The sequence below is a fragment of the Lolium perenne genome, chromosome 4 (genome assembly GCF_019359855.2).
Source record: "Lolium perenne isolate Kyuss_39 chromosome 4, Kyuss_2.0, whole genome shotgun sequence".
Classification (NCBI taxonomy): domain Eukaryota; kingdom Viridiplantae; phylum Streptophyta; class Magnoliopsida; order Poales; family Poaceae; genus Lolium; species Lolium perenne.
Window position 1 is genome coordinate 32,302,532 of NC_067247.2, and position 25,719 is coordinate 32,328,250.

The following is a 25,719-nucleotide window of genomic DNA, read 5'->3' on the forward strand; positions in this document are numbered from 1 at the left end:
TGCAGAAAGACTGTCGAAATTTTCGTGCAATGTTCAGATACGCGAGAAAATGCTCACGCTCGAGCAGCACAGAGAAACCCTCGGGAGCCTAGGAGCGAGGTTCATCTCCCGCCACCTCCCGCGATTACGAGAGGACAATCGACACCGGCTAAGAATAGCGGCAGCACCTGCACCACCACCCTATGTTGATCCTAATTCCAACGGAGCAGTGTTGATGATTCAGAAGGGAAGGCCGTCCAATAGAGCTCAAAAAGTAATCTCACGACAGGTGTTTATGGCAGAGAAAATGCCTCCACCAACAGTTGAGTACCTTAATTGGTCAGGACAAGATATCGGCTTCACAATAGCAGATCATCCGCAGCAAGTTCCTCGACCAGGGCAGTCAGCACTTATTCTCGCTGCGATTATCGCAGGATTTGTGGTCTCTCGTGTGTTCCTAGACGGCGGCAGCAGCTTGAACGTCATGTCTGCAGATACATTGAAGAAGATGAACATATCCTTAGCAAACTTGAAACCAACAGACACAAGGTTCCACGGCATTACACCAGAGAAACCAAGTTATCCATTGGGAAAAATCAATCTCGATGTTCAATTTGGGACCCGAGAAAATTATAGAATCGAGAAGCTCGAATTTGAAGTCGTGGATTTTCCATCACAATACCACGCTCTGTTGGGACGACCAGCATATGCTAGATTTATGGCAGTACCACACTATACATACCTGTTGTGGAGGTTGCCCGGACCAAGAGGACCAATCACGGTGAAGGGAAGCTTTGCCTTAGCCGATAAGTGCGACAAGGATTTTCACAAAGTTGGCGAAACTTTCGGGATGCAAGCCGAGTACTTGGCGTCAAAAAGCATGACTGATTACGACGTACTGCCAGACGTTGGAAGGCCAAATAAAGAATCAACTTTCAACACGAGAGAAAAATTCTAAGGAGGTGCAGATTCACCCGACAGATCCAAAAAGACGACATCTATCGCAAACGATATGGATATCGCATAGGAAAGCGCGCTCGTCAAGTTCCTCCGTGAGAACTGGAAAATCTTTGCATGGTGTCCAGCTGACATGCCAGGAGTACCAGTGGAACTTGCCGAGCACCACCTAAATTTGGATCCAACAGCAAACCAATCGAGACAACCTTTGCGGCGTTTTCGGAACCAAACCGCAAAGCCATGCTTTCAGAAATAAATCGACTCGAAGAAGCTGGTTTTATCAGAGAAATATCTACAGAAGCCACATGGGTAGCTAACCCAGTGATGGTGCCGAAGAAAAACACGACAGTCCTTCGCATGTGCGTCGACTTTACGTGTCTCAATAAACATTGTCCTAAGGATCACTTTCCCCTCCCAAGGATCGATCAAATTATCGACTCCACGGCAGGTTGCGAACGTCTTTCCTTCTTGGATGCATACTCTGGTTATAACCAGATCAGATTAAAAGAAGATGATGAAGCCAAGACAGCGTTTATTACACCTTACGGCGTGTTTTGCTACAAAACAATGCCCTTTGGTCTAAAAAATGCGGGAGCAACATATCAGAGGATGATGCAGAAGTGTTTAGCAACACAGATCGGGAAAAACGTGCAAGTATACATCGATGATGTCGTCATAACATCAAAAAAGGGGACAACATTGATCGAGGATCTCAAAGAAACTTTTGACAACCTCGACAAATTCTGCCTCAAACTGAACCCGACGAAGTGTTCTTTTGGCGTCCCAGCAGGAGAACTTCTGGGGTTTCTAGTTTCGGCAAGAGGGATTGAAGCAAATCCCGACAAAATACAAGCCATAGTAACAATGAGAAAGCCAACAAAGTTGAAAGAAATACAGCAGCTAACTGGGCGAGTCGCAGCTTTGAGCAGGTTCGTCGCCAGGTTAGGAGAAAAAGCGTTACCATTTTATGCGCTGATAAAACAAGGAGATAAATTCCAGTGGAACGAAGAGGCCAACAGAGCTTTCGAGGATCTGAAGCGAAAAATCTCGACACCACCAATCCTGGTGGCTCCAAAGGAAAAGGAACCTCTCCTGCTGTATATTGCAGCCACGCCCCAAGTGGTTAGCACAGTATTAGTTGTCGAAAGAGAGGAAGAAGGGAAAATCCATGGAGTGCAGCGGCCAGTATACTTCGTGAGCGAAGTCTTGTCACCTTCAAAACAAAGGTACCCTCAGTACCAAAAGCTAGCATATGGAGTGTTCACGACAGCACGAAAATTGCGCCACTATTTTTCGGCACACCCGATCATAGTGGTCAATGAAGCTCCCTTGTCAAATATACTGAATAACCCAGAAGCTACGGGTCGTGTCTCCCTTTGGGGAATAGAACTTTCCCTCGGGACATCACGTATGAAAAAGAAAAGCAATAAAGTCGCAACATACTGCGTACTTCATCGCAGAATGGATGGAGTTGCAAAATACAGGACCACCAGATTTATCGAGAACTTGGACCATGAACTTTGATGGGTCCAAGAGACTAGAAGGAGCTGGCGCAGGAGTAGTACTCATATCACCTGAAGGCGACAAATTGAAGTACATCCTCCGGATGACGTTCCTTAACGCATCTAACAATGAAGCAGAATATGAGGCTCTCATACACGGGATGAAGATGGCGAAAGATCATGAGCAACTCGATTAAAAATCTTTGGCGACTCACAGTTGGTGGCTCAGCAAGTTATGAACCAATGTGATGCAATCAATGATAGCATGATGGCATACAAGGAGGTGTACAACGAGCTTGAAAAGTTATTCGATGGATGCGAAGTAAATCATATTAGCAGGTTGAGCAACGACGAAGCCGACGTTCTTGCAAACATCGGGTCACAAGCCTTCCAATCCCGCCAGGTGTATTCTGGGAAGAGATAACGAGAGAGATCCACTAAGCCAACAAAGTCAAAAAGAAGGAGAAGAAACCCTCGGGGCTGCCAAGGAAAAGCAAGAGGACGAAGAAGAGGATCAGGACTTGGTCATGGTGATACAGATACCGTGGATGCAGCCGTACATATCATACATCATGAGGAAAGAAATACCCGATGATCCAGTTGAAGCAAGGCGAGTAATTCGACGCTCCAAAGCTTTTACGGTGGTCAAGGGAGAATTGTATAAGCGAAGTATTTCAGGCGTTTTGCAAAGGTGCGTTACACCCGAAGAAGGAAGAATAATCCTGAAGGATGTACACGAAGGAATATGTGGCCACCACGCAAGTAGTCGAGCTATCGCAGCCAAGGTTTTTCGGGCAGGATTCTACTGGTTGACAGCAATCGAGGACGCCAAGGACATAGTAAGAACTTGCGACGCATGTCAAAGGTTCGCCGCAAAACCTCACTCTCCAAGAAGCGAGTTAGCACCAATACCATTGTCTTGGCCCTTTGCTCAATGGGGACTTGATATGGTGGGTAAGTTACACAAATCCTGGCCAGGAGGAAAGGAGTACATGCTAGTAGCCGTCGATAAGTTTACAAAGTGGATAGAAGCGAAGCCGATAAATTCACCAGATGGAGCATCCGCAGTAAAATTCGTAAAAGGCCTCGTCTTCAGATTTGGAGTGCCCCACAGCATCGTCACAGACAACGGCAGCAACTTCACATCCCATGAATTCAAAGATTATTGCGAAGAGGTGGGTATTAAGCTGAACTTTGCGTCAGTTGCACATCCTCAAACCAATGGGCAAGTCGAGAAAGCCAATGGCATCATCTGCAATGGTATCAAGAAGCGCTTATTAGGACCACTGGAAAAAGCTCGACATACATGGCCAGAAGAACTACCAAGCGTGTTGTGGAGCATCCGAACAACACCAAACACAAAGAACGCAGAAACTCCGTTTTTCTGGTTCATGGAGCGAAGCGATACTACCAATCGAGATAGAGCACAACTCTCCACGTGTCGCTGAATATGATGAAGAAACGTCGAGAAGAGTGCTAGAAGACGACGTCGACGCACTTGATGAAGCTCGAGATGAAGTATTATCTCGGGTAACCAAATATCAACAGGATTTGAAGAATTACCACAGTCGACGTTTGCGGCCAAGATCTTTTCAGGTGGGAGACCTAGTTCTTCGGCTCACGCAAAAAGTCATGAAAAACTCGAGTCACCATGGCTTGGCCCTTACATTGTCACGGAAGTAATTGGAGGAGGAGCATACAGAATAAAGGACAAGAAGACAGGGGTGGAGGAGCCAAACCCCTGGAACGTGGCGCAACTTAGGCGTTTTTACGCCTAGAGTCAAAATATAGTCTTTGTAAAGCTTCAATGTACTGAAACGCCCGCGAGTTTTCAGACGCACTCTTTTCCTTTTTCGGGGCACCGAGTGGGGCCGGAGAAGGTTTTTAATGAGGCGGGCTCGCGGTGCTGCAATATAATAAAGATAGTGACAATATAACTTTTCTTCTTTATCGACATGACCAAAGTCTTCGCTCCGACGAATTTCAATATAGTTCATCAACAAAAGGAAAAACTTGCCTTGGTATTCAAATACCTCGTGAGTCAACAAAAATACAAAATAGTACTCAATAAAAAGCTTGGGGGCTCATATTCGCCTTAAATATATAAATGCCTTGGTTCAAAACCTCGCAAGTATACAAATATAGTAAAGAGTCACCGAAACACTCGGGGGCTAAACAAACAGAGAAATATAATGATTGCTTTACAATATAGTCGTGGATTACAAAGAAAAATATCTACAAGAAGAAACTAACTAGTCTTGATTCAATATGTCATCAAGAGTAACCCTGTTTTCCTCAGGAGCAGCACCAAGAAAATCGGCATAATGGCCATCGGCAAAAAAGTCGGCATCCATCCGAAGTAGGTCCTCAATCATTTCTTCGGCTATAGGCGTAACCTTCGTGTTAATCCTGTCAACACCAACTCTCCGACGTTTTACTTTTTGGTGAACCTTCTCGACAACCTGGGTAAGGTCAAGCTTCGAGTGGCAGATTTGGAGCATGATAAGAGCAAATCTGGCGCCAGCTACTAGTTGAGCTTTGACAAAATCATGGATACTGCGAGCATCCTTGAACCTTTCCATCAATTCAGGAAGAGTTTTTGGTTGGACGTTCCGAGGAAACATGGAGTTGTAAACCATGGACAAGGTCTTGGTACAGAAGTCGAGGAAATCACGAGTTTGAGAGGCGCGATCTTGAAATCTGACAATTTGGCGGGTCCTTTCCGGGGTAGCCCAAAACAAAGAACCATGGTCCAAGGAGAGATTAACAAGGAGGGTTGTCCTAGCATTCACCCTCTCTTCCTCGGCAGCAGCATCAGTAAAGGCACCTATCAAAACAAAAAAAAAAAACGGAAACCTTCAAAGAAACAATAGTATGCAGATAAAGGATATCAGCAGATGAAACAGGCATACCCGACATATCTGCACTGGCTTCATTCATTAATTCGAGCATGAAATTTTCTCGAATAGTCGCCTTTTCAGCCTCGGAAGCAGCAATTTCCTTAGCAGCTACAGCCTCGCGAGCTTGTTGAAGAGCAATTTTTTCGGCTTCAGATGACTTACGAGATTGCTCCATCATCACAAGTGTTTGCTTCTTCGCATACTGAAGTTGTTGCCGAAGTTCATCCAGTTCTTGCGACAAGGTATCGTCGACAGGAGCGGTATCACCAAAAGCTTTCCTCGCGCGGGAAGAAGAAGGCGAAACATTGGAAGGAGCAGAAGATGGAGTATAGTTATCAAATATCAACTGAAAAATAAACAAGACAACATCAAATAACAAGCAAAGATAGAAGTCTTCATTAATCTCTTGGAATAATTACAAGGGCATTACAGTGGAGTTAAGAAAGTACGTGTCGCCAAATGACTACTTTGGCGACAGAAGCAAAAGAAACAGAAAGAAAAACAGAGGCATGCAACTAGACCTCCGGCCTCGAGGAGCTAGGAGTTGAAGCTGGCTTGATCCCCAGATACGCCAAGATCTTCTTCGTGTTGGGCTTGGCCGCCTTGATCAGCGACCTCCATCTTGACTGCTCTATCTGACTGGTGTCGCCAACCTTCATCCAATCAAGCGTCTGTTGGCTGTCAGCAACCAGGGCAACAAGATTTCTCGACAGAACCTTCATATTCTCCCCGACGCATCTTCAATCCCAGGTCTTCCGAAGCATTAAACATCTTGGCGAGGTTAAGGAAAGTTGCGGGTTCTTCTTTCTTCGGGAAGAAATAAGGGAACAACGCTGACAATCCTGCATTAGCATTTGCCACGCCTTCACGAATTTCGCGCCCGTGAAACTCCAGAAGAGAAAGTGCGTCAAGGAGAGGATCGTTGACAGGATTATCCAGATCAAAATCCTGGTTTGTTTGGGCTGCCACACGAGACAAGACATCAGTCAACAACCAAGAAACAGGAAGTGCAGTAAAATAAAAGGGATTGATAATATTACTCAGAGTACGTCGACTTTGCGACTTCAAACGCTTGAGGATTCCTTCGTCACGAGAAGCTTGTGCAGCTTTGTGCTCATCCAAGGCAGCTGTCGCATCCTCAAGTTTCTTCTGCAGTTCCTCGACACCAGCAGCTTTCGCCTTAGCTTCATCACTTCGACCTTGGCTTTGCTAGCAGCGAGTTCAGCTTTCTTGCGAGCCGCCTCACTTTGCTCAAGTTTTTGAGCCGGTGCGTCGGCGCGTTCGTTAGCCTCTGCAAGTTTCTCTGTCGAGATATGGAAAAAAGAGAGAAGAAAGATCAAAAATCGCGGCAAGTAACAGGAGTGACAAATTAAGGAAAAACGACAAGTATGAAAGTCGTTACCTTCGGCTCTATTAGCATATTCACGGTACCCAATAAATTGGGAACCGATGCGGAGAAGATCCTTGATCATAGGCTGTTCAACGTGAACACAGTAAGAGAAACATCGGCATAAAAAAAAAAAAAAAAAAAAAAAAAAAGATGTGAAGAAACAAAATAAAGAAAATATAGATGTCGACAAACTTACATCATCTAGGAGAGGGGGCGACGAACTGCCCAACTGAGGGGCAGGATCAACAATATTTTCAATCCGTGCCCTTTTTGGTGAAGGGGCACGGGGGCTCGAAGGAGTAGATGTATCAACATTTTGCTGAGGAGGCGACGATTCCTCCCCTTCAACTGGTTTTTCTGAAATAACTAAAGTATGTGACGTGCTCGTTCGAGCAGCCACATCTAAAGTTGGTGTTTCTTCATCATCACTGTGACAAAATAGTGGCAGCATAAAAGCAAGGCAAAATAAAATTCTTCAAATAAAAAAGGAAAAGAGCAAGGAACCTACGAGCTGATGATACTCTCGATGTATGGATCATAAGCTGCTTTTCGAGGTGCAGGAGCAGTTTCTTCGGGTTTCGAGGTCCCGGAATCTTCGGCATTGCTCCTTTTCCTTTTGCTCTTCGGAGAAACAGCAGGAGGAGGAGATTGTGCTGATGTTGTATCTTCAGAGGCAGCATCCTTCTCAGTAGATCCCGCAGATTTTCGAGAATCTGCGGGTTCATTCACAAAAGAGGGGGTCTCCTGGTTGACATCATCGACAACGGCTCTTTCTTCGACCTCTCCATCCTCGTGAAGAGGAGGAAGGGAAGCCATAGTAGGATGATTCTACAAAGAAATAGTGACAAAAGAGAATAAGTGAGATACCACTGCAAATAAGATACGAGGAACAGTTCAAAACAAGATAAAACTTCGAGAAGAGAAAATACCTCGGGAAGAGGATTGGAAGCACTGTATGGTTCCACTCGACAGGAGGAGGGAATAGGATCCTTCTTGCCTAATCGAGAAATTCTTCGAACCAATTTTTCCAAGTCCTTTACAGAAAGATCACTGGAGATTCTGTTGGCGTCATTTTCACCAGAATACGTCCAAAGGGGATTTTTGCGAGCCTGAAGAGGCTGCACTCTAATCCTAAGGAAGTAGGCAGTAATTTGAACACCAGATAGCTCTTTGCCTCGAGTGTTTTGAAGATGACGGATACGAGCCATGAGCGCCTCTGTCGCTTTTTTCTCTTCTTCAGAAGCTTCGGCATCCCAGGAACGGCGACGCTGAATCCTGGCACTTCCGTCGAAAGGAACTATGTTGTGCTCCACAGAATTGGCGCTTTCTTCGTGGATGTAGAGCCACTTTTTGCGCCATCCTTGGACAGAATCAGGAAACTTGACGTCGAAATAATCGACATCAGTTCGAACACAGATAACAACGCCACCTATGTTATAAGTGACGTTGTGGGAGCCATTACGGCGGAGGCAGAAAATGCGCTTCCACAGAGCCCAATTGGGAGTGATTCCGAGGAAGCATTCGCAAAGTGTGATAAAAATAGAAATGTGAAGGATGGAATTGGGAGTCAACTGGTGCAGTTGAATCCCATAAACAAAAAGAAGGCCGCGGAGGAAATCGTGGATTGGGGTTGAAAGGCCGCGGATCAGGTGATCAACAAAACTAACCCGATACTCCATTGGAGGCTTGGGGTAGCTTTCTTCGCTAGGAAAGCGGATGGCGTCCTCCTTCGTCATGAGGCCGAGCCTCTTCAGCGTGTTGATGTCTTGATTGGAGATTTTGGATCTCTCCCACTCAAGATCCTCGGCGGCCATCTTGGATTCCGGCGTGCTGTGGCGAGTCAGACGCGTGCGCGGTGGCATCAACGGCAGTGGGCAGAGCAATGTATGTGCGTACGGAAGATTGGAGAGAGTTGGGCGCAGGGGAAGTTTTGCGAAGAGGAACAGGTGAGCGGCGCAAGCGAGGGGATGAACGAAGGTTGAAGAAGGGTTTATATAAGATTCGGGTGAAGCAGTGTGCCGTTGGATGAAGAAATCGTGTGGTGAGGATGGATCTTCTAGACACAAGGGCAAAAGAGTATTTTAACTGAAATAGGCGTTACCGTACGTGCGCCAGGAAAAGCGGAGGACGTGTGTCCACTACTTGCACGACGTGTCAACGTAGTCGAAGCAATGGACCCACAGGGCAGAAAAATCACGACTATTCGAGGAGGATGAAGTAAATTTGATTAAGGGAAGTATGTCGACAAGAAAAACGGCGACAGAAAGAATTATTCAATACCTCGGGAACCTTTGGTCAAATACAAGTTTTTGCCCAAATGCTCGGGGGCTACTTCAGAAAAAAAGTAAATTTTCGAGTATGATAAATATAGAAATTGCGGGAGCCTACAACCAAGCACAAGTCCTTGGCTGTAGCCTCGGGGGCTACTCCCATCAAGAACGCTGTTCGCGCACCCGAGAGATAAAAAAAAGAGAGAAGAAGAAAGAGATCATATTGGGAAGTAATGAAAATATAGCGACAAGGTGGACTAAAATGTTGAGCCTACAACCAAGCACAAGTTCTTGGTTGTAGCCTCGGGGGCTACTCCCATCGGGAACGCTGTTCGCGTGCCCGATGAAATTAACAAAAATAGAAAAACAAGAGAGTATATTTCGAGTTATAATTAACTCTACATATACTCCCATCGGGAGAACAATATAAGTCATATATGACTCGATAAAATGTGCCATTCCAACAGCCGGAAAAGCACTCGACAATATATTCTCAGAACGCCGAAGTTGCGATCAATTTCTGAATGCCGCAAATTTGCGAAGGTAAGACCCCAGATCCGTTCTGCTAGGCGTGGCATCGCCAAAGACTGCGCTCTGCTACTTTTATCCGTATCAACAGATACGAAGAAAAATCCTAACGGACGCGTTAGGTACCCGATAAATTTGACTGGGACTCGACAGAATGGTAAGACCTTAAGCGGCACCTGTCGACGTTTACACCAGTATCCCGAGATCATGTCCGGGGACGTGATTTTGAAGTAGGTTTTTGCGGATTGCCACTAGAGCAGTTAACTAGTACCTGATCCGTCAGATGAACTAGCCCCAATTACCAGTATCCCTGTACAATATAGAATTTTATGTGAAGAAATATAAAAGGTTAAAGCTTTTGAGTAAAAATAAACAATGGAGATTTTCCCTGACTCTACGATTCAAGCAAAATCTCGGGGGCTACTGACATAGGCATCCCAAATGGGCCTGCCGAAGATGGTACCCGGGGTTTACTGGAGGCCCAATACCCGAAGAATAAGAAGATTCGGGAGCCCAAGATTTACTAAGGAAAGATAGAGTTGTAATAGGAAGTGTTGTTTGTAATCTGGCGGGACGAGTTAGAAACCGTCCCGGACTCTGTAAACTTGTATAGCACGAATCCCTCGGCTTCACCTCATATATAAGGGGGAGTCGAGGGACAAAAGAAAGGACCGAATCATTGTCTGCAAATCCTAGTTTTCACAATCGTCGAGTACTTTTCGGCTGAAACCTTCGAGATCTACTTACCCTCTACTTCTAACTAAACCCTAGCCTACAATCCATAGGCATTGACAAGTTAATCCCTTGTCACTTAGAGAGACCAAATATGCAAACCAAATTTTAGCATGCTCTATGTATTTCTTCATTAATGGGTGCAAAGCATATGATGCAAGAGCTTAAACATGAGCACAACAATTGCCAAGTATCACATTACCCAAGACATTTATAGCAATTACTACATGTATCACTTTCCAATTCCAACCATATAACAATTTAACGAAGAAGAAACTTCGCCATGAATACTATGAGTAGAAACCAAGGACATACTTGTCCATATGCTACAGCGGAGCGTGTCTCTCTCCCATAAAGTGAATGCTAGGATCCATTTTATTCAAACAAAATAAAAACAAAAACAAACCGACGCTCCAAGAAAAAGCACATAAGATGTGATGGAATAAAAATATAGTTTCAGGGGAGGAACCTGATAATTTGTCGATGAAGAAGGGGATGCCCAAGGGATGCCTTGGGCATCCCCAAGCTTAGATGCTTGAGTCTTCTTGAAATATGCAGGGATGAACCACCGGGGCATCCCCAAGCTTAGAGCTTTCACTCTTCTTGATCATAGTATATCATCCTCCTCTCTTGACCCTTGAAAACTTCCTCCACACCAAACTCGAAACAACTCATTAGAGGGTTAGTGCACAATAAAAATTCACATATTCAGAGGTGACACAATCATTCTTAACACTTCTGGACATTGCATAATGCTACTGGACATTAGTGGATCAAAGAAATTCATCCAACATAGCAAAAGAGGCAATGCGAAATAAAAGGCAGAATCTGTCAAAACAGAACAGTTCGTATTGACGAATTTTAAAATGGCACCAGACTTGCTCAAATGAAAATGCTCAAATTGAATGAAAGTTGCGTACATATCTGAGGATCATGCACGTAAATTGGCTTAATTTTCTGAGCTACCTACAGGGAGGTGGACCCAGATTCGTGACAGCAAAGAAATCTGGAACTGTGCAGTAATCTAAATCTAGTACTTACTTTTCTATCAACGGCTTTACTTGGCACAACAAAACACAGAACTAAGATAAGGAGAGGTTGCTACAGTAGTAAACAACTTCCAAGACACAAAATAAAAACAAAGTACTGTAGCAAAATAACACATGGGTTATCTCCCAAGAAGTTCTTTTCTTTATAGCCATTAAGATGGGCTCAGCAGTTTTAATGATGCACTCGCAAGAAATAGTATTTGAAGCAAAAAGAGAGCATCAAAAGGCAAGTATGAAACAAATTTAAGCCTAACATGCTTCCTATGCATAGGAATCTTGTAAATAAACAAGTTCAAGAAGCATAATGCAACAAGCATAGAAAGATAAAACAAGTATAGCTTCAAAAATTTCAGCACATAGAGAGGTGTTTTAGTAACATGAAAATTTCTACAACCATATTTTCCTCTCTCATAATAACTTTCAGTAGCAACATGAGCAAACTCAACAATATAACTATCACATAAAGCATTCTTATCATGAGTCTCATGCATAAAATTATTACTCTCCACATAAGCATAATCAATTTTATTAGTAATAGTGGGAGCAAATTCAACAAAGTAGCTATCATTATTATTCTCATCAAGTGTTGGAGGCATAGTATAATCACAACAAAATTTACTCTCCATAGTAGGTGGTACCAAAAGACTACTATCATTATAATCATCATAAATAGGAGGCAAAGTATCATCAAAGAAAATTTTCTCCTCAATGCTTGGTGGACTAAAAAGATCATGCTCATCAAAACCAGCTTCCCCAAGCTTAGAATTTTCCATATCATTAGCAACAATGGTATTCAAAGTGTTCATACTAACATGTTCCATGGGTTTTTAATTTTCGCATTAAACCATTCATGTCTTGACTCAGGAAATAGTACAAAGAGCTCACAGATGTTTTCCATTATGCCTAACTAGTGTAAACAAGAAACAAAAAGTTGCAATTGCAGGATCTAAAGGAAATAGCTTCGAGTACTTACGACGCCGGGAAATAGCTTGGTAGCCGAGGTCCGGAGTGTGAGTACCTTTTACCTTTCCTCCCCGGCAACGGCGCCAGAAAAGTGCTTGATGTCTACGTTCCCCCTCCTTTCCTGTAGACAGTGTTGGGCCTCCAAGAGCAGAGGTTTGTAGAATAGCAGCAAGTTTTCCCTTAAGTGGATCACCCAAGGTTTATCGAACTCAGGGAGGAAGAGGTCAAAGATATCCCTCTCATGCAACCCTGCAACCACAAAGCAAGAAGTCTCTTGTGTCCCCAACACACCTAATAGGTGCACTAGTTCGGCGAAGAGATAGTGAAATACAGGTGGTATGAATATATATGAGCAGTAGCAACGGTGCCAGAAAATAGCTTGCTGGCGTGTAGTTGATGGTGGTAGTATTGCAGCAGTAGTAACGCAGTAAAACAGTAAACAAGCAGCGATAGCAGTATTTAGGAACAAGGCCTAGGGATTACACTTTCACTAGTGGACACTCTCAACATTGATCACATAACAGAATAGATAAATGCATACTCTACACTTTTGTTGGATGATGAACACATTGCGTAGGATTACACGAACCCTCAATGCCGGAGTTAACAAGCTCCACAATTAATGTTCATATTTTAGTAACCTTATAGTGTAAGATAGATCAAAAGACTAAACCAAGTACTAACATAGCATGCACACTGTCACCTTCATGCATATGTAGGAGGAATAGATCACATCAATATTATCATAGCAATAGTTAACTTCGCAATCTACAAGAGATCATGATCATAGCATAAACCAAGTACTAACACGGTGCACACACTGTCACCTTTACACACGTGCAGGAGGAATAGAACTACTTTAATAACTTTGTTAGAGTAGCACATAGATAAATTGTGATACAAACTCATATGAATCTCAATCATGTAAAGCAGCTCATGAGATCATTGTATTGAAGTACATGGAGAGAGATTAACCACATAGCTACCGGTACAGCCCCGAGCCTCGATGGAGAACTACTCCCTCCTCATGGGAGCAGCAGCGGTGATGAAGATGGCGGTGGAGATGGCAGCGGTGTCGATGGAGGAGCCTTCCGGGGGCACTTCCCCGCTCCGGCAGCGTGCCGGAACAGAGACTCCTGTCCCCCAGATCTTGGCGTCGCGATGGCGGCGGCTCTGGAAGGTTTCTGTGGTTTTCGTCGAACGTATCAGGGTTTTCGATCCAGGGGCTTTATAAAGGCGAAGAGGCGGCGCAGGAAGGCTGAAGGGCTGGCCAAACCATAGGGGGGCGCGGGCCCCCCCTAGGCCGCGCCAGGGTATGGTGTGGTGGGCCTGTGCCCCCCCTCTGGTCCCTCTCGTGTGTTCTGGATGCTTCCGGGGATTCTAAGATCTTTGGCGTTGATTTCGTCCGATTCCGAGAATATTTCGTTACTAGGATTTCTGAAACCAAAAACAGCAGAAAACAGGAACTGGCACTTCGGCATCTTGTTAATAGGTTAGTTCCAGAAAATGCACGAATATGACATAAAGTGTGCATAAAACATGTAGATAACATCAATAATGTGGCATGAAATATAAGAAATTATCGATACGTCGGAGACGTATCAACGTTCACATGACACCACTAGAAGAATAACACCATAACTTAAATATCACACCATTGAATATTACTCAACCATAGTTCACTACTAACATTTAGACTTCACCCATGTCCTCAAGAACTAAACGAACTACTCACGAGACATCATATGGAACATGATCAGAGGTGATATGATGATGAATAACAATCTGAACATAAACTTGGTTCAATGGTTTCACTCAATAGCATCAACAACAAGTAGAGATCGATACCGGGAGAGTTTCCCCTATCAAACAATCAAGATCAAACCCAAATTGCTACGGCGGTGACGATGTCCAGCGGTGATGACGGCGGTGATGATGGTGGAGATGATGATGATGGTGATGGCGATGATGTCCAGCTCGATGACGGTGACGATGGCGTCGATTTCCCCCTCCCGGAGGGAATTTCCCCGGCGGATTCCTGCCCGCCGGAGAGCTCTTTTCTCTCTGGTGTTCTCCGCCCCGCAGAGGCGGCTGTAACTCTTCGTGAGGTACCCTCTGTGGCTTAGGTCTTCGGGACGAAGGGTTTCACGAAGAAAAGGAGGCGAAAGGGGTCGTGGGCCCCCCAAACCACATGGCGGCGCGGCCAGGGCATGGGCCGCGCCACCCTAGGGTGTGGGCCCACCCTGGGTCCTCCTGGCCCCTCCTTCTGGCTTCCTTCGTCATCTTGAAAAATAGGATTTTTGGTATAATTTCCTTCCACAGTTGATCTTCCAAAATATTGCGTTCTGACGGTGCTTTTTCCAGCAGAATCCTGGCTCCGGTGCTTGATCCTCCAATAATGATGAAACATGCAAAATAGATGAAATAACATAAGTATTGTGTCCCAATATGAAATATATCAATGAATAACAGCAAATTATGATATAAAATAGTGATGCAAATTGGACGTATCAGCGCCCAGGATCTGATCCGGGTTTGGTGGTGGTGGCTTCCTTCTTCGCCGGAGGAGGTCGGCTGGTTGCTAGGGTGGCGGATCACGAGATCCGTCTACTCCGGCGATGAAGATCTAGTCGACAACGAGCTAGCGGTGAAGGGGCCATCGATGAAAACCGCGCCTTGACATCGTTCTTGGCGGATGACGGTGGCGGCTATTGGCGTAGTTCCCTTGCGAACGCATCATCTTTGCTGGCCTCTTCGCTTGCTCTTGCTGAGTTGGGGACTCGCGGCTGTCGGTGAAAACCGTGCCACGATTAGCGGGCGATTGCGGCATTAAGCATCGCTTCCTTCTTGAAGTCATCGTCGTTGCAGCCTGCATCTACCCACTCATGCTGCTTCGGGGGAAACCCTATATCCGGGTATCCCGGATCGAACGATGACGGCGCTTCCTGCGTCATTCTACCTCTTGGGGCGTCGTTTTTGGAGCAGCGGCTGGATGGAGGTGGATCTTGGTGGAGTGATATTCATCTACCACATCGATGGCGCTGAATATAGGTGGCATGGTGCTGCGGGGTATCAACGACGGATGCAGGATGATGTATGCGTGCATGATGGTGGAGCCGTCTGGCGTCATGGTGGCATCGACGGCAGGCCTTGCAAGGTTAATGCGATGATCCCTCTTGAAGATGGGGTCGAGGAAGACGGCGGTAGCAACTTCTGTGGCGTGTGCGTTGGCGTGCGCTGAGAGTCTGCTTGACTGGATGTGATTCTCACCTGCTATTGGACATTTTGGGAAGGCATTTGGTTTTTTGGAGAGTTGGTGTATTGTCACCTCCTTCATCCCTCTATAGGTTTAGCAAGACGGCTTTGAGTTTGATCTTTTGTATTGCTCTTGTAAGGTGTTGTGAATAATCTAATTAAAAAGCCGTGTGCATCCCTTGAATGCGAAAGCTGGGGTGATTATTCCCCATTCCAAAAAAAAACCCTAAAAGAGTAAGTACACATAGACAAATGAACGAATGAACCAGCTAGTGATCAACATCGTACCATGGAGCTATCGTGAAATATGCCTCTTTCTGAACAATATTCGCGCTATATAGTATTGTTTGTCGCAAAAGTGATACCATTGCTTTAGTAATGGCGACCTCAGCTCCATCAGTGACATTTAGACGCGATTTGTATGGCCCGAGGCTAGCTGCGCACAACGAAGATTTTTGGTTGGTATTTACGTCGAGGGGTAATCCTAACCAAAGATAATCATGTTAAGCGCAATTGGCTTGGAAACAGTCAGTGTGTTCTATCATCACAATGAGACGATTAAACACTTGTTCTTCCAGTGCCGCTTTGTTATATGGTCATGCATCCAAATAACTTTTGATCTGTATCATCCGACTAGTGTAGCAAATATCTTTGATAATTGGCTTTATGGTATTGATCGCAAGTTTAGAATGCTTATTATGGTGGGAGCGCTTGCCGTTGTATGATCGCTATGACTATGTAGAAATGACAAAAAAATTAATGATAAGAATTGCTCTTTTTTGCATGTTATATACAAATGTACTGCTATTCTCTGTTCGTGGTCCACGCTGCAAAGAGTGGAGAACTGCAATCTCTTTACGAAGATCTCACGGTTGGAGGCTACGGTGAGGGATACTTTTCCATTGCATGGGTAGCAACATAATCTACGGAGTGGGCCACCACTTTCTTCATAGGCGATCCAAAATTACTCATGTTTGATATGTAATTTGTCTTTATTGTTTTTTTTACTTTTGTTATACCCGAGACTCGGGAATAGCTATGTGTATCTTGGTTAGGCAAAGGCCAGATATAATTGCTTGAATTTAAGTAATAAAATGCTTATTATAAAAAAAGGAGCTACTGTGGAGCAACGTAGAAAACCATAGCCGCACACGCGCCTACAGGTCAACACGCCATGAAGGAATTAAACGAGCTAGCTATCTAGACGAACAGCCGGAGCAGAACGGGCGGCGCCACGGCGGCGGCCTCGTCGCGGTGCCGGCGCATGTGGCCGCCGAGCGCCTGGCCCATCTCGAACTCAAGCCCGCATACGTTGCACTGGTGTACCACTGCCGGCTTCTGATCATCCGTAGAAGTAGTCTAATTGGGCTTGTCGGAGTAGTGATCTCCGGCGAGCGCGAGCGCGAGCCCATGCCGGGCGCGGAGGTGGCTGGTCCTGTGCCCCCCGAGAGCCTGGAAAGTTGGGAAGGATCGGCTGCACGTCTTGCACACGAACTCCCGTGATCCGGCCGCAGCTGCGCGGCGCAGCTTCTTATTGCCCTGGGCCACGGCGCAGAGGGAGAGCGAGAGAGGGACACGGCTTGCTCTGATGCCGCTCTCTGGTGCTTCATGAACGTGCTGCTTAGGATCTATTCGAAGAAGGAACCGAGTAGTATAATTGATTCGGCGAGGTCAAGAATCTGTGCGAGGTGATCGCTGGCGGGAAGTGAAGGAGCTTGGTATAGACACTGGACTGGATGGATTCAGAAGAAGCCGGAAGGTTTGTTGGAGTTTATATAGCCCAGTAGGGGAAGATAGGATCATAGGAAAAGCTCGCTAGCAGTCAGTTGGCCATCTCTATCGCTTCCCTTCCTTTCTCAATATCGAGCAGCTGGGACGCGCGCGCACGCGTTTTGATTGGCGTACGTACGTAGATGATGTACCTGTAGGCCGCGGAACCTCGAGAGTCTGCAGGTGGACGGAAGGCAACGCGAAATGGGACGGAAGTAGCTCTCATCTCTCACGGTGTTAGAGAAAAAGACGAAGATGCGGAGAAGGCGTTTGTGCATTTCGCGTTGACGTAGACCGTTGCGTCGTCTCTCCCCGCCGCTACCGGTCGCGCCTGGCGAACTACTTTCTGTTTCTGACGACGGGTAAAGACTAGATCGTCTCAGTCAAGTATTGCACCCGAACAATTACAAGGTGCTTCGCGAATTAAAGTGTCCGAACTTTCTGGTATTTGGTGGAAGGATATTTGATCGGCCAGGGTATTTCAACCTTTCGTGTGCTTTTGTACAAGGTATAAATGTAAGGCGAAGCGTGACAAAAATCTAAAGGTATAAACGATGCCCCCCACAGGGGGCTTCACAGCGTTCTGAGCTTCTCCATCGTCCGATCTTCACATCTTTGCATCCCATCCGTTCATTCTGGGCAGAAACCGACTGTTCCGATTGGCCCTCCGGCTAGCTAACCCCATGTAACAGCCATGTGTTACCCACCAGCGGCTGCACGTGGGTCCCGCTTCTGTCCGGGCCCGCACGTCGGTCACTGTGGGTCGACTTCGTTCGGTCGGGTTTGCTGTCGGGGCCTGGAAAAGATCTACACCCGCAGGGCTAAAATGGGTATTTCCTTGCACGATGATCGGATGAGACAAAACCGCAGCCCGTGCTCGAGAACCCTAGCCATTGGTGCGCTCTCTCCCCAATCCCCTCTCATTTGGCCGCCTCCTCCGCTCCCAGCCGCCGCCTCCCCCGCTCCCAGCCGCCGCCTCCCCATCTCCCGCTCCACGCCGTCGTCGGCGTCCTCTCCGGCGAGCCGTCGTCGTCCGCGTCCTCTCGCTCTGGGTCATGAAGACCAAGGACGAGCGGTGATCTAGGCAAGAAAAGGCGACTCTGCCTTGCATGGCCGAGCTCGCCTGGTGGAGGATCTTAGGGGAGCAGGATGAGGGAGGTCGCGGCTGTGGCGGGAGGAGGACTAGGTGGCCGAGCTCGGCAGGGGATAGGCTTCCACGGCCACCGTCGCCACCAGCGCCGCCATATCCTTCTCCTCCACTCATGTGCTCCCTCGCCATTTTCCTGCGTGCTCCTCTTCCTCCTCGTTCCCCTTCCCCTGCTCTCTCCTCCAGCAATTCCCTTGCCTTTGCCGTCTCTCCTTCCTCTGGTCCATCTCCTATCGTTGCCATATCCGGCTGGGAGAGCAGCTCTGGCCTTGAGGTGGCACAGAAGATTCGTGGAGGGGCCGTCCATTCTCACTGCCCCTAGCCAAATAAGGTGTTCATTTCTTCTCCTCTTCCTCCTCCCCCTTCTGCTCATAATTTCCTCTCCCCATCCAATCCTTAATGCTTGATATGATTTGCTGCTGCATACGTAATGCTGATTTGGTTTGTATGCTGAATCGAATCCCCGCGATTCCCATCGCCTCCGCTTGAGCTGCACGTGCTCGTCGCTCTTCGCCGAGTCCGTCAGGAACTCCGGCGCGTGCACGCTGGGGGATGGCTCCGGGCTCGCGTCTCCATACTCACGCTGGGGAAAGGATTTTCTGTGGATGGATACCATGGAGATGGGACTCCCAGCGGGGGCTCTGAGGTCTCCCCTTTCTTGCTGTTCTCGATTTGATATATTTCCCCACTTTTTCTTTCAATCCATGTGTTTCAATCGTAGCATAGGCAGCTACAATTGCAGCTCTGAATTTCACCCATACGTTATTGTCTGTACGTGCTAGGCAGCTTGTATGTGCATTGGGTTCAATCAAATTTTTCGTTTGAAAATTCAGTGTGTACGTCCAGATCTGGTGCATACCAAGATGATCTAATGACCAAAAACAATTAATATACAACAAACAAAACTATGCTTGTCTAAAAATATTTGTTTGCAAAGTATTTTGTGTCTGTTGAATTCAACAAATGAATACAGTAACAACTAATAGGCCTACTCACTGGTAGTAACTTATTTGAGAAAATGCTCCAGCTAAAGAGTAATGGAAAAAGAGCCTCCCAATCTGGTTTAATAGCTCACCAGATCTTGATTGCATCTGCAAAATTATGAATATGAAGATTTCTGGATTACACTTGCAACTTGGTACATCATATTCGGAGGAAGATTTATGAATCCCCTTCATAAATTCCTAATGTTAATGGCAATCTGCAACTGTGATGGTTTATGCATGCCAACTTTGTCAGCGAAGTGACTAACGTTGCAAGGATTAAACCATACTAACACCATCCTACTATGCTACTGCAATACTTTTGAGTGTGTGCTTTTCTTACTGTGTTGATCCGGTACTTCAGATATGACTTTGCATATGATTGTAACATGGCACACTGGGAATTATGCTTTATCTATTTCTTGCATGTTCTTCTTTGTAATTGCTCATATTTCAGGCAATAGGCTTTGCATGTTAACAGTATGTGCTCTCTATTCTACTGAAATCTGGAAATGTGCTTGAGATTAATTATGGAGTCACTAATTTTCAGTTTTGTGATATGCAGGCTGAGACTTTGCTTGGTTACCTGCTCGTAGCAGCAGCAAGTGGTGAATTTTACTCTTATTCAGGATAATGACAGGCTTATGGATAAAATACTCCATGGCAGGAGTAGAAGAATTTTGAAACAGGACAGGTTTGTTTTATACAACGATCCCTTTATATGCACAACTTGCATCGGCATCAAATTCTCCTTTGTTATCACACTGTTGTGAACTGTCTTTACACAATTATCACACTGCTGTGACTAGTGTGCATCATAATAAAATGGTCTCTCTTTATCTCTGACATAATAAAATGTATGTCTCTGCTTAATTTGAAACTTGCAGTCTGAATTTCTGAAGGAATTTTACAGTATGAATATTAAGATTCTCAAGCAGATTTATAGTCAAAGACCATTCCTGCAGTGCAGTCTGACATGATTGTTCTGCTAAAAGCGATGTTTCTCGTGCTAAAATCATATGCATATGGTTGACATTCAGCAAGAACTGGCCAAGACGGAGGCCTGGGCGGAGGAAAGAGTTGGAGCTCACCATGGAAGAGATTGAGTTGTGATCTGTTGATTTGCATATAGTGATTTTGGTAGCTTTGCCGGTCTCTTGTGTTTCTACTTAAACTTGGATTTTCATGCATATATGAGATTGTTTTGGTTGTGGCTTTCACCAAATTGACCTCAACATTGGATTGGACCAGAACTGCTCATTTGATTGCGTCAGAGCATTTTGCTTCACAATTCTAACATATATTATCTTAAATTGGTTTTATGTAGTGGGAAACTGTCTACATGGTTGAATGGCATCACCAGTCACTCCATGACTTTTGTGTTGCGCTTTGATATTTCAGTATTTTCAATAGTGGCAACAAACAGTGTTAAGTTTCAACGGCAAGTTCGATTCACTTGGCAAATAAGCATCGAGTCAAAATCTTTCATGTAAGTCATGCTGGGGATGATCGTCGGGACGTATTTTTGTAAATGGTCAGGCCAATCCATCGAAGATGTGGTTCAAGACTTCAAGAACTTGGGACCATATCTGCTGACATGGCTCCTATTATTGATGCGTTTTCAGTTGACGATGATGAGCTTGACCTACACTTACATAGGGTTTCTTTTCTATACCTGAAGCTATTGAGGATATTCGCCAAGGAAAAGTATGTCCTTGTTCCATGTTTACTAGAATATTTTGTGGTCATTTGCTTTGTAATCCTACCCGATTTCGGTATGTGATAGTTGTGGATGATGATGACAAGGAAAAAGAAGGAGATCTTATAATGGCAGCATCCGTCGAGCACGAAGGACGGAAGGAGAGGCGGAGCGTGGGGGCGGCGAGAGCTCAGCAAAGGCTCACACTCTAATCTGAAATTGATGGCTTCAGCACCGAATCAATTTGTATTTTCTCTTATCTCAGTCTTTGCCTTTCTTACGTTCCTCTGGAAGTTTTTATTCTTAATTGTACTATTTGAAATAGATGCATGTGTACTCTATTTGAAATAGATGCATGTGTACTCAGTTTGTGTGCAATGTTGATTATGCGCTGATCTTTCCACAATTTAGCCCTCCAAGTTTCCTAATTAAGCATTCCATGTGCATTTCTGGATGTCCCCTGCAAATAGAATAATTGCATCAGTGTAATGAAATGCTTTTATCAGAAAACCAAATAGGTGCGTTGGCTTTGCAAACGTAGGGATATGTATTTTTTTATTTAACTAAGCAAGATATAATTCATGATAGTCAATTGGCTCACATCTTTGTGCTACTAGGGATTAGAGTATTTTCTTATTTAAGTTATTTTCTTTCTCGAAGTTTCTCTATGGTATACTTAGCTTAAAAAATGTCCAGTGCCTATTTCCCTAATTTTGTAGGTAGCTGAGGGAATCAATATCGGGTCATCTGTATCGTACGAGTTGTGGACAAAGAACAACTACATAGCAGCAGATGAATATAGAAATACGATAGAGTTTGAGTATTTTCTCCAACTTGCTTATTCACCTCAGATCCTAATTTATTCCACATTGAAGAAGATAGGAGATAAGTCGTCCATCTAGATTTTGTTCTTATAGGTTGTGTGGAAACCCTTCCGTTATAATGTCTATGCGAAACAAGATACCTTTGGTTATGTCTTAACGGAGTTAGGTGAAAAGGCACTGGCATGTCAATGCGTTTATGCATCTTTCCCTTCCTTCATTCTGCCTCCCCTGGTCTACTCTTCTTCTTCTTCTTCGTGCACTCAAAGTTATACATTCTTTGTTCACCTTTCGATTCTCATTGCAATCTATGCCTTTTGTGTACTACAGATCATACTTGCGTACATGGCAAAAAAGCAATTATGCAGATTTCGTCATGATTATCTGCAGATGTAACCTCTGATTGCAAATAATACGACATGATGTCTGCAGTTGCTCAACGGTGAACGGTATGCATATAACTACTGAGATTTTCCCCAAGCATATGTGGTTTATTAGTATAATTAAATTCCAGGTGACCCTCATGCTTATCTATTAATATTCTGAGAAACTTTGGATGACATTGTGTTTTGCTGTTGCTCACAGTGTGTAGTTTCAGTTTCTGAAAAGGGCATGAATGAGGTAGTCTATGCTTTGGCATGCTAATTTGTCGGTGCACAAATCTAGGCGTCGGTGAGTGTGTGTTTTGTAAGACTTGATCCAGTTTCATAATGAAATTGTGAGTCCTGGGGCTCCCTTCTCTTGGAAAAAAAAAATCAAATGCTTGCTGCCATTTTTCCTCAACTATTTTTGCTCACGATTACTTCTTGGTAGCCTTTTCCATTCTTTTCACCTGTTTCTCTTCTTTCAGATTTATAGGCCTTTTTATATGTGAATTGAGCTGATGCTATGGCCTGTTCTTGAAATTTGGATGTTGATACCTGGGACATTTTTCTGTGTATAATTTTAATAATTTCAAACATGATTAATTTTGCTTAGCTTCGTGAGTATTTGCAGCTATATACATCTCATGGTTTCTCTTTCTCATTTCATCTTAGTTGTTCCAGTCTGGGTTATAATGGCATAAGGTACTGGGCACTCATTTTCCAGTGAAGTACATTTCAGGTGAGGGCATGCAATCTATGCATTCTGTCATATTAGATGGTTTTTAGCTTACTTGAATGTACAATAATTGCAGTCACATTAAAAGGTTTTCCAGCTTAACAGTGAGTTACATATAATCTGGTTTTGATTGCTTGCCTCCATAGTTTCAGCTGATGATTAGTTGCCTCTGCATGTGTCTATTTTGTTAGTTCATGCTGATACAAAGAGTCCATTTACCATATATTGATTTACAGCCTACGATTCGATGCATTCTCAAGCAAGTGTTCATGTTATATAATTCAAGGTTCTAGCTGTTTTTATTTTTTCTCAAATGAAATAATGGTTGTATAGGGCATTCCATTTATTTTCTTTTCATAATCCATGGATAGGCTAATGACCTTGGTTTTATGGTTGATTCAACCATATTGAGATAAAAGATTACATCGTTCTTTTTGATATTATTGTTTTTTTAGAATGTACCATCTCCAAAGAAATAAGACAAACTTACATTTAGTTTGATGGTGGGTTCTTTTCTTTAGTGAAAAGGACCCGATCATCTTATCTTTGCGTCTTTGTAAGGATTTATGACGGTTGATGAAGTTATCACACATAAATGGTTTTGTACCTTTGGCATCGTCTATAGTTGTCTATATATGATCTATCCCCTTTGTATTTTATATGTGTAGTAGGGAATCACCGGAGCTAAATGCAAAGCAGGATCGTCTTCATTATTCATATGCAATATTTTCTTTATTCAACAAGCTTCTTGATCTTAGGTATTTACGACCTAGCTGATAGCTATTTGCAGATATTCAGGCCTTATGCTTTCCTGCGCTATTTTGTGCCTCTGCATTGTCGCGGCATGAGGGACAACAGTGACAACAATCAGTGCGTGTTGGGTCAGGTATTGCTTCAGTTCTGCTTCCTCTCTCTCTCGCTTCATTTTCACCTGCTGTAGGTAGACTACCAGTGTCTGATGTATGCATGTATGTGTTGTGGTTCAGGGTTGGAGCGCGATGAAGGGATGTGGCGGGTGCCGGAGACAGGAGGTGGCCTACATTGTTGTGCACGAGGGGCGCCAGTGACAACAATCAGCTTCAGAATTGAGGTCAATTAATATTTTGAGTTTCTCTTGTATCCTGAACTGGTTACGGAGTCATCATAGAACATGTTCATGGTCTGCTTGGCTGTGGCCAGCGTCACGCGTCGAGCACCACAATTGCCCGTTACACAGTCATCATAGAATAGCTATCGTATTTGTGTGCTTGCTTTCAAGGCATCTATAACCAATAGCTATGTTTATTCATTGCCAGGTTAGAAATTCCTTCTCACGTTTTTCTCTTTTCAGCTCTATGTATTTCAGAGTACAAAGTATATTATTCCAAAGTATATTATCCTGCTATTCCTTGCCTACGAGCATGTGCTTGGTTTGCTTGGTGAACTAGGGTGTTAGCTTGCTCCGTGTACTCATTTTTCTACCTTGCTTTGTAGTAGTCCGCAAGAAGGAACAACAGTGCTGACGAGCAATCCAGGAGGTGAGTCCAAATATTCATCCACTCTGCCTTGCTTGCTCTCTGGTTTGTGAGGAAAACATAGAAGTATTCAGACTTTGTCATGTAGAAAAAGTATTTCCAATAGTAATTAACACTACATCCATACCCAAATATAAACAAGTGCAAACCTTTTCAGTACGAGTAGAACAAGTCCACAAGCTCTTGCAGCTAGGTCTGCTAGATGCGTCCATACATTGAGCACGGTTTGTGTGCTGCGAGTGCATGTTCGCGCCTTTGCTATAAACATTTTTTTCTATTAACATTCATGTTTAGTGCAATACAACAGTGGCCTATCGGTATATCTACTCACTACTTATAAGCTGGAATTTTGACTCTTCCGCTGTGAACTTTCAGGTACTGTAAACTTTTGTTGTTTTGGATCTTTTGAAAACGAAATGAGATGGAGGTGGAGCTGGCCAAGGTCGCAAAGAAGACCACCAATGACCTGACGGACGTGCAGCTGTTCTTTATGACCGTCGGCTTGAGGGTGACCAGCGACCTCACTAAACTATTGCGCAGTTGGTCTTCCTCGCTCTGCCTCAAGTCCCTCGCCAGTAGGTAACACTGAGCCATCACTTGCAGCAGACGCGGAAGCTGCACCACCCCTAAAGAAAAAAAAAGTGGGGATTGGGCACATGTATGTGTTTACAGAAGAAAAGCAACTGATTGTGTGCTACTCATAACATATCAGATAGGATAGATGATGGCATGAAGATCAACGAGCAGCCAATCGTGACGAACCTGTTGTTCAATATTGACGAGAAGCCGCACCCGGTGTTCACCTAGGATGGCAATGAACGATGGTGAGGTAGAAGGTACCCCTCTAAGATGCCCTAATGGGGCACATGATGTTATGACACTGCATACCGGTTCCCAATTCTAATCTTTGTTTACTGACTTGTCTGTCACATACATAACACAAGTGAAAGATTTCAGATATGCTTATGTTCTGTCTCTTTTCATCACTAACAAGAAAACTGCCCGACTGTGACTATGTAACCGAGAAACTACAATCCAGGAGATTCAAAAATATCCCAGCTTACATGATAAGAATAAAATTTATTGCTTCCAAATTAAGAGTATGAGATTTAGAAGTTATGGAGATTTTTATCTTAATTGCTTCCAGTAAAACCAAAGA

The 25,719-nt window shown here is 44.5% G+C and overlaps 1 protein-coding gene and 1 long non-coding RNA gene across 4 annotated transcripts; one reads left to right on the forward strand and one right to left on the reverse strand.

The window, feature by feature from the left end:
- Positions 1–16,608: 16,608 nt before the first annotated feature.
- On the reverse strand, positions 16,609–17,187 carry LOC127292113 (uncharacterized; the record flags this gene model as incomplete). The annotated part of the gene is made up of 2 exons (XM_071828910.1): positions 16,609–16,842; positions 16,888–17,187. Coding segments are annotated over 2 exons (417 nt in total), but the record flags the coding sequence as incomplete, so codon positions are not given.
- Positions 17,188–20,822: 3,635 nt separating this feature from the next.
- On the forward strand, positions 20,823–25,474 carry LOC127292114 (uncharacterized). Of its 3 annotated transcripts, XR_011742430.1 has the most exons (7): positions 20,823–21,370; positions 22,276–23,049; positions 23,837–23,932; positions 24,033–24,136; positions 24,520–24,563; positions 24,936–25,139; positions 25,273–25,474. It is a non-coding gene; the product is annotated as an uncharacterized lncRNA (long non-coding RNA). The 3 variants fall into 3 exon arrangements; XR_007844944.2 differs by having other exon boundaries at positions 24,936–25,474; XR_007844945.2 differs by having other exon boundaries at positions 24,523–24,563; positions 24,936–25,474.
- The last annotated feature ends 245 nt before the right edge of the window (positions 25,475–25,719 follow it).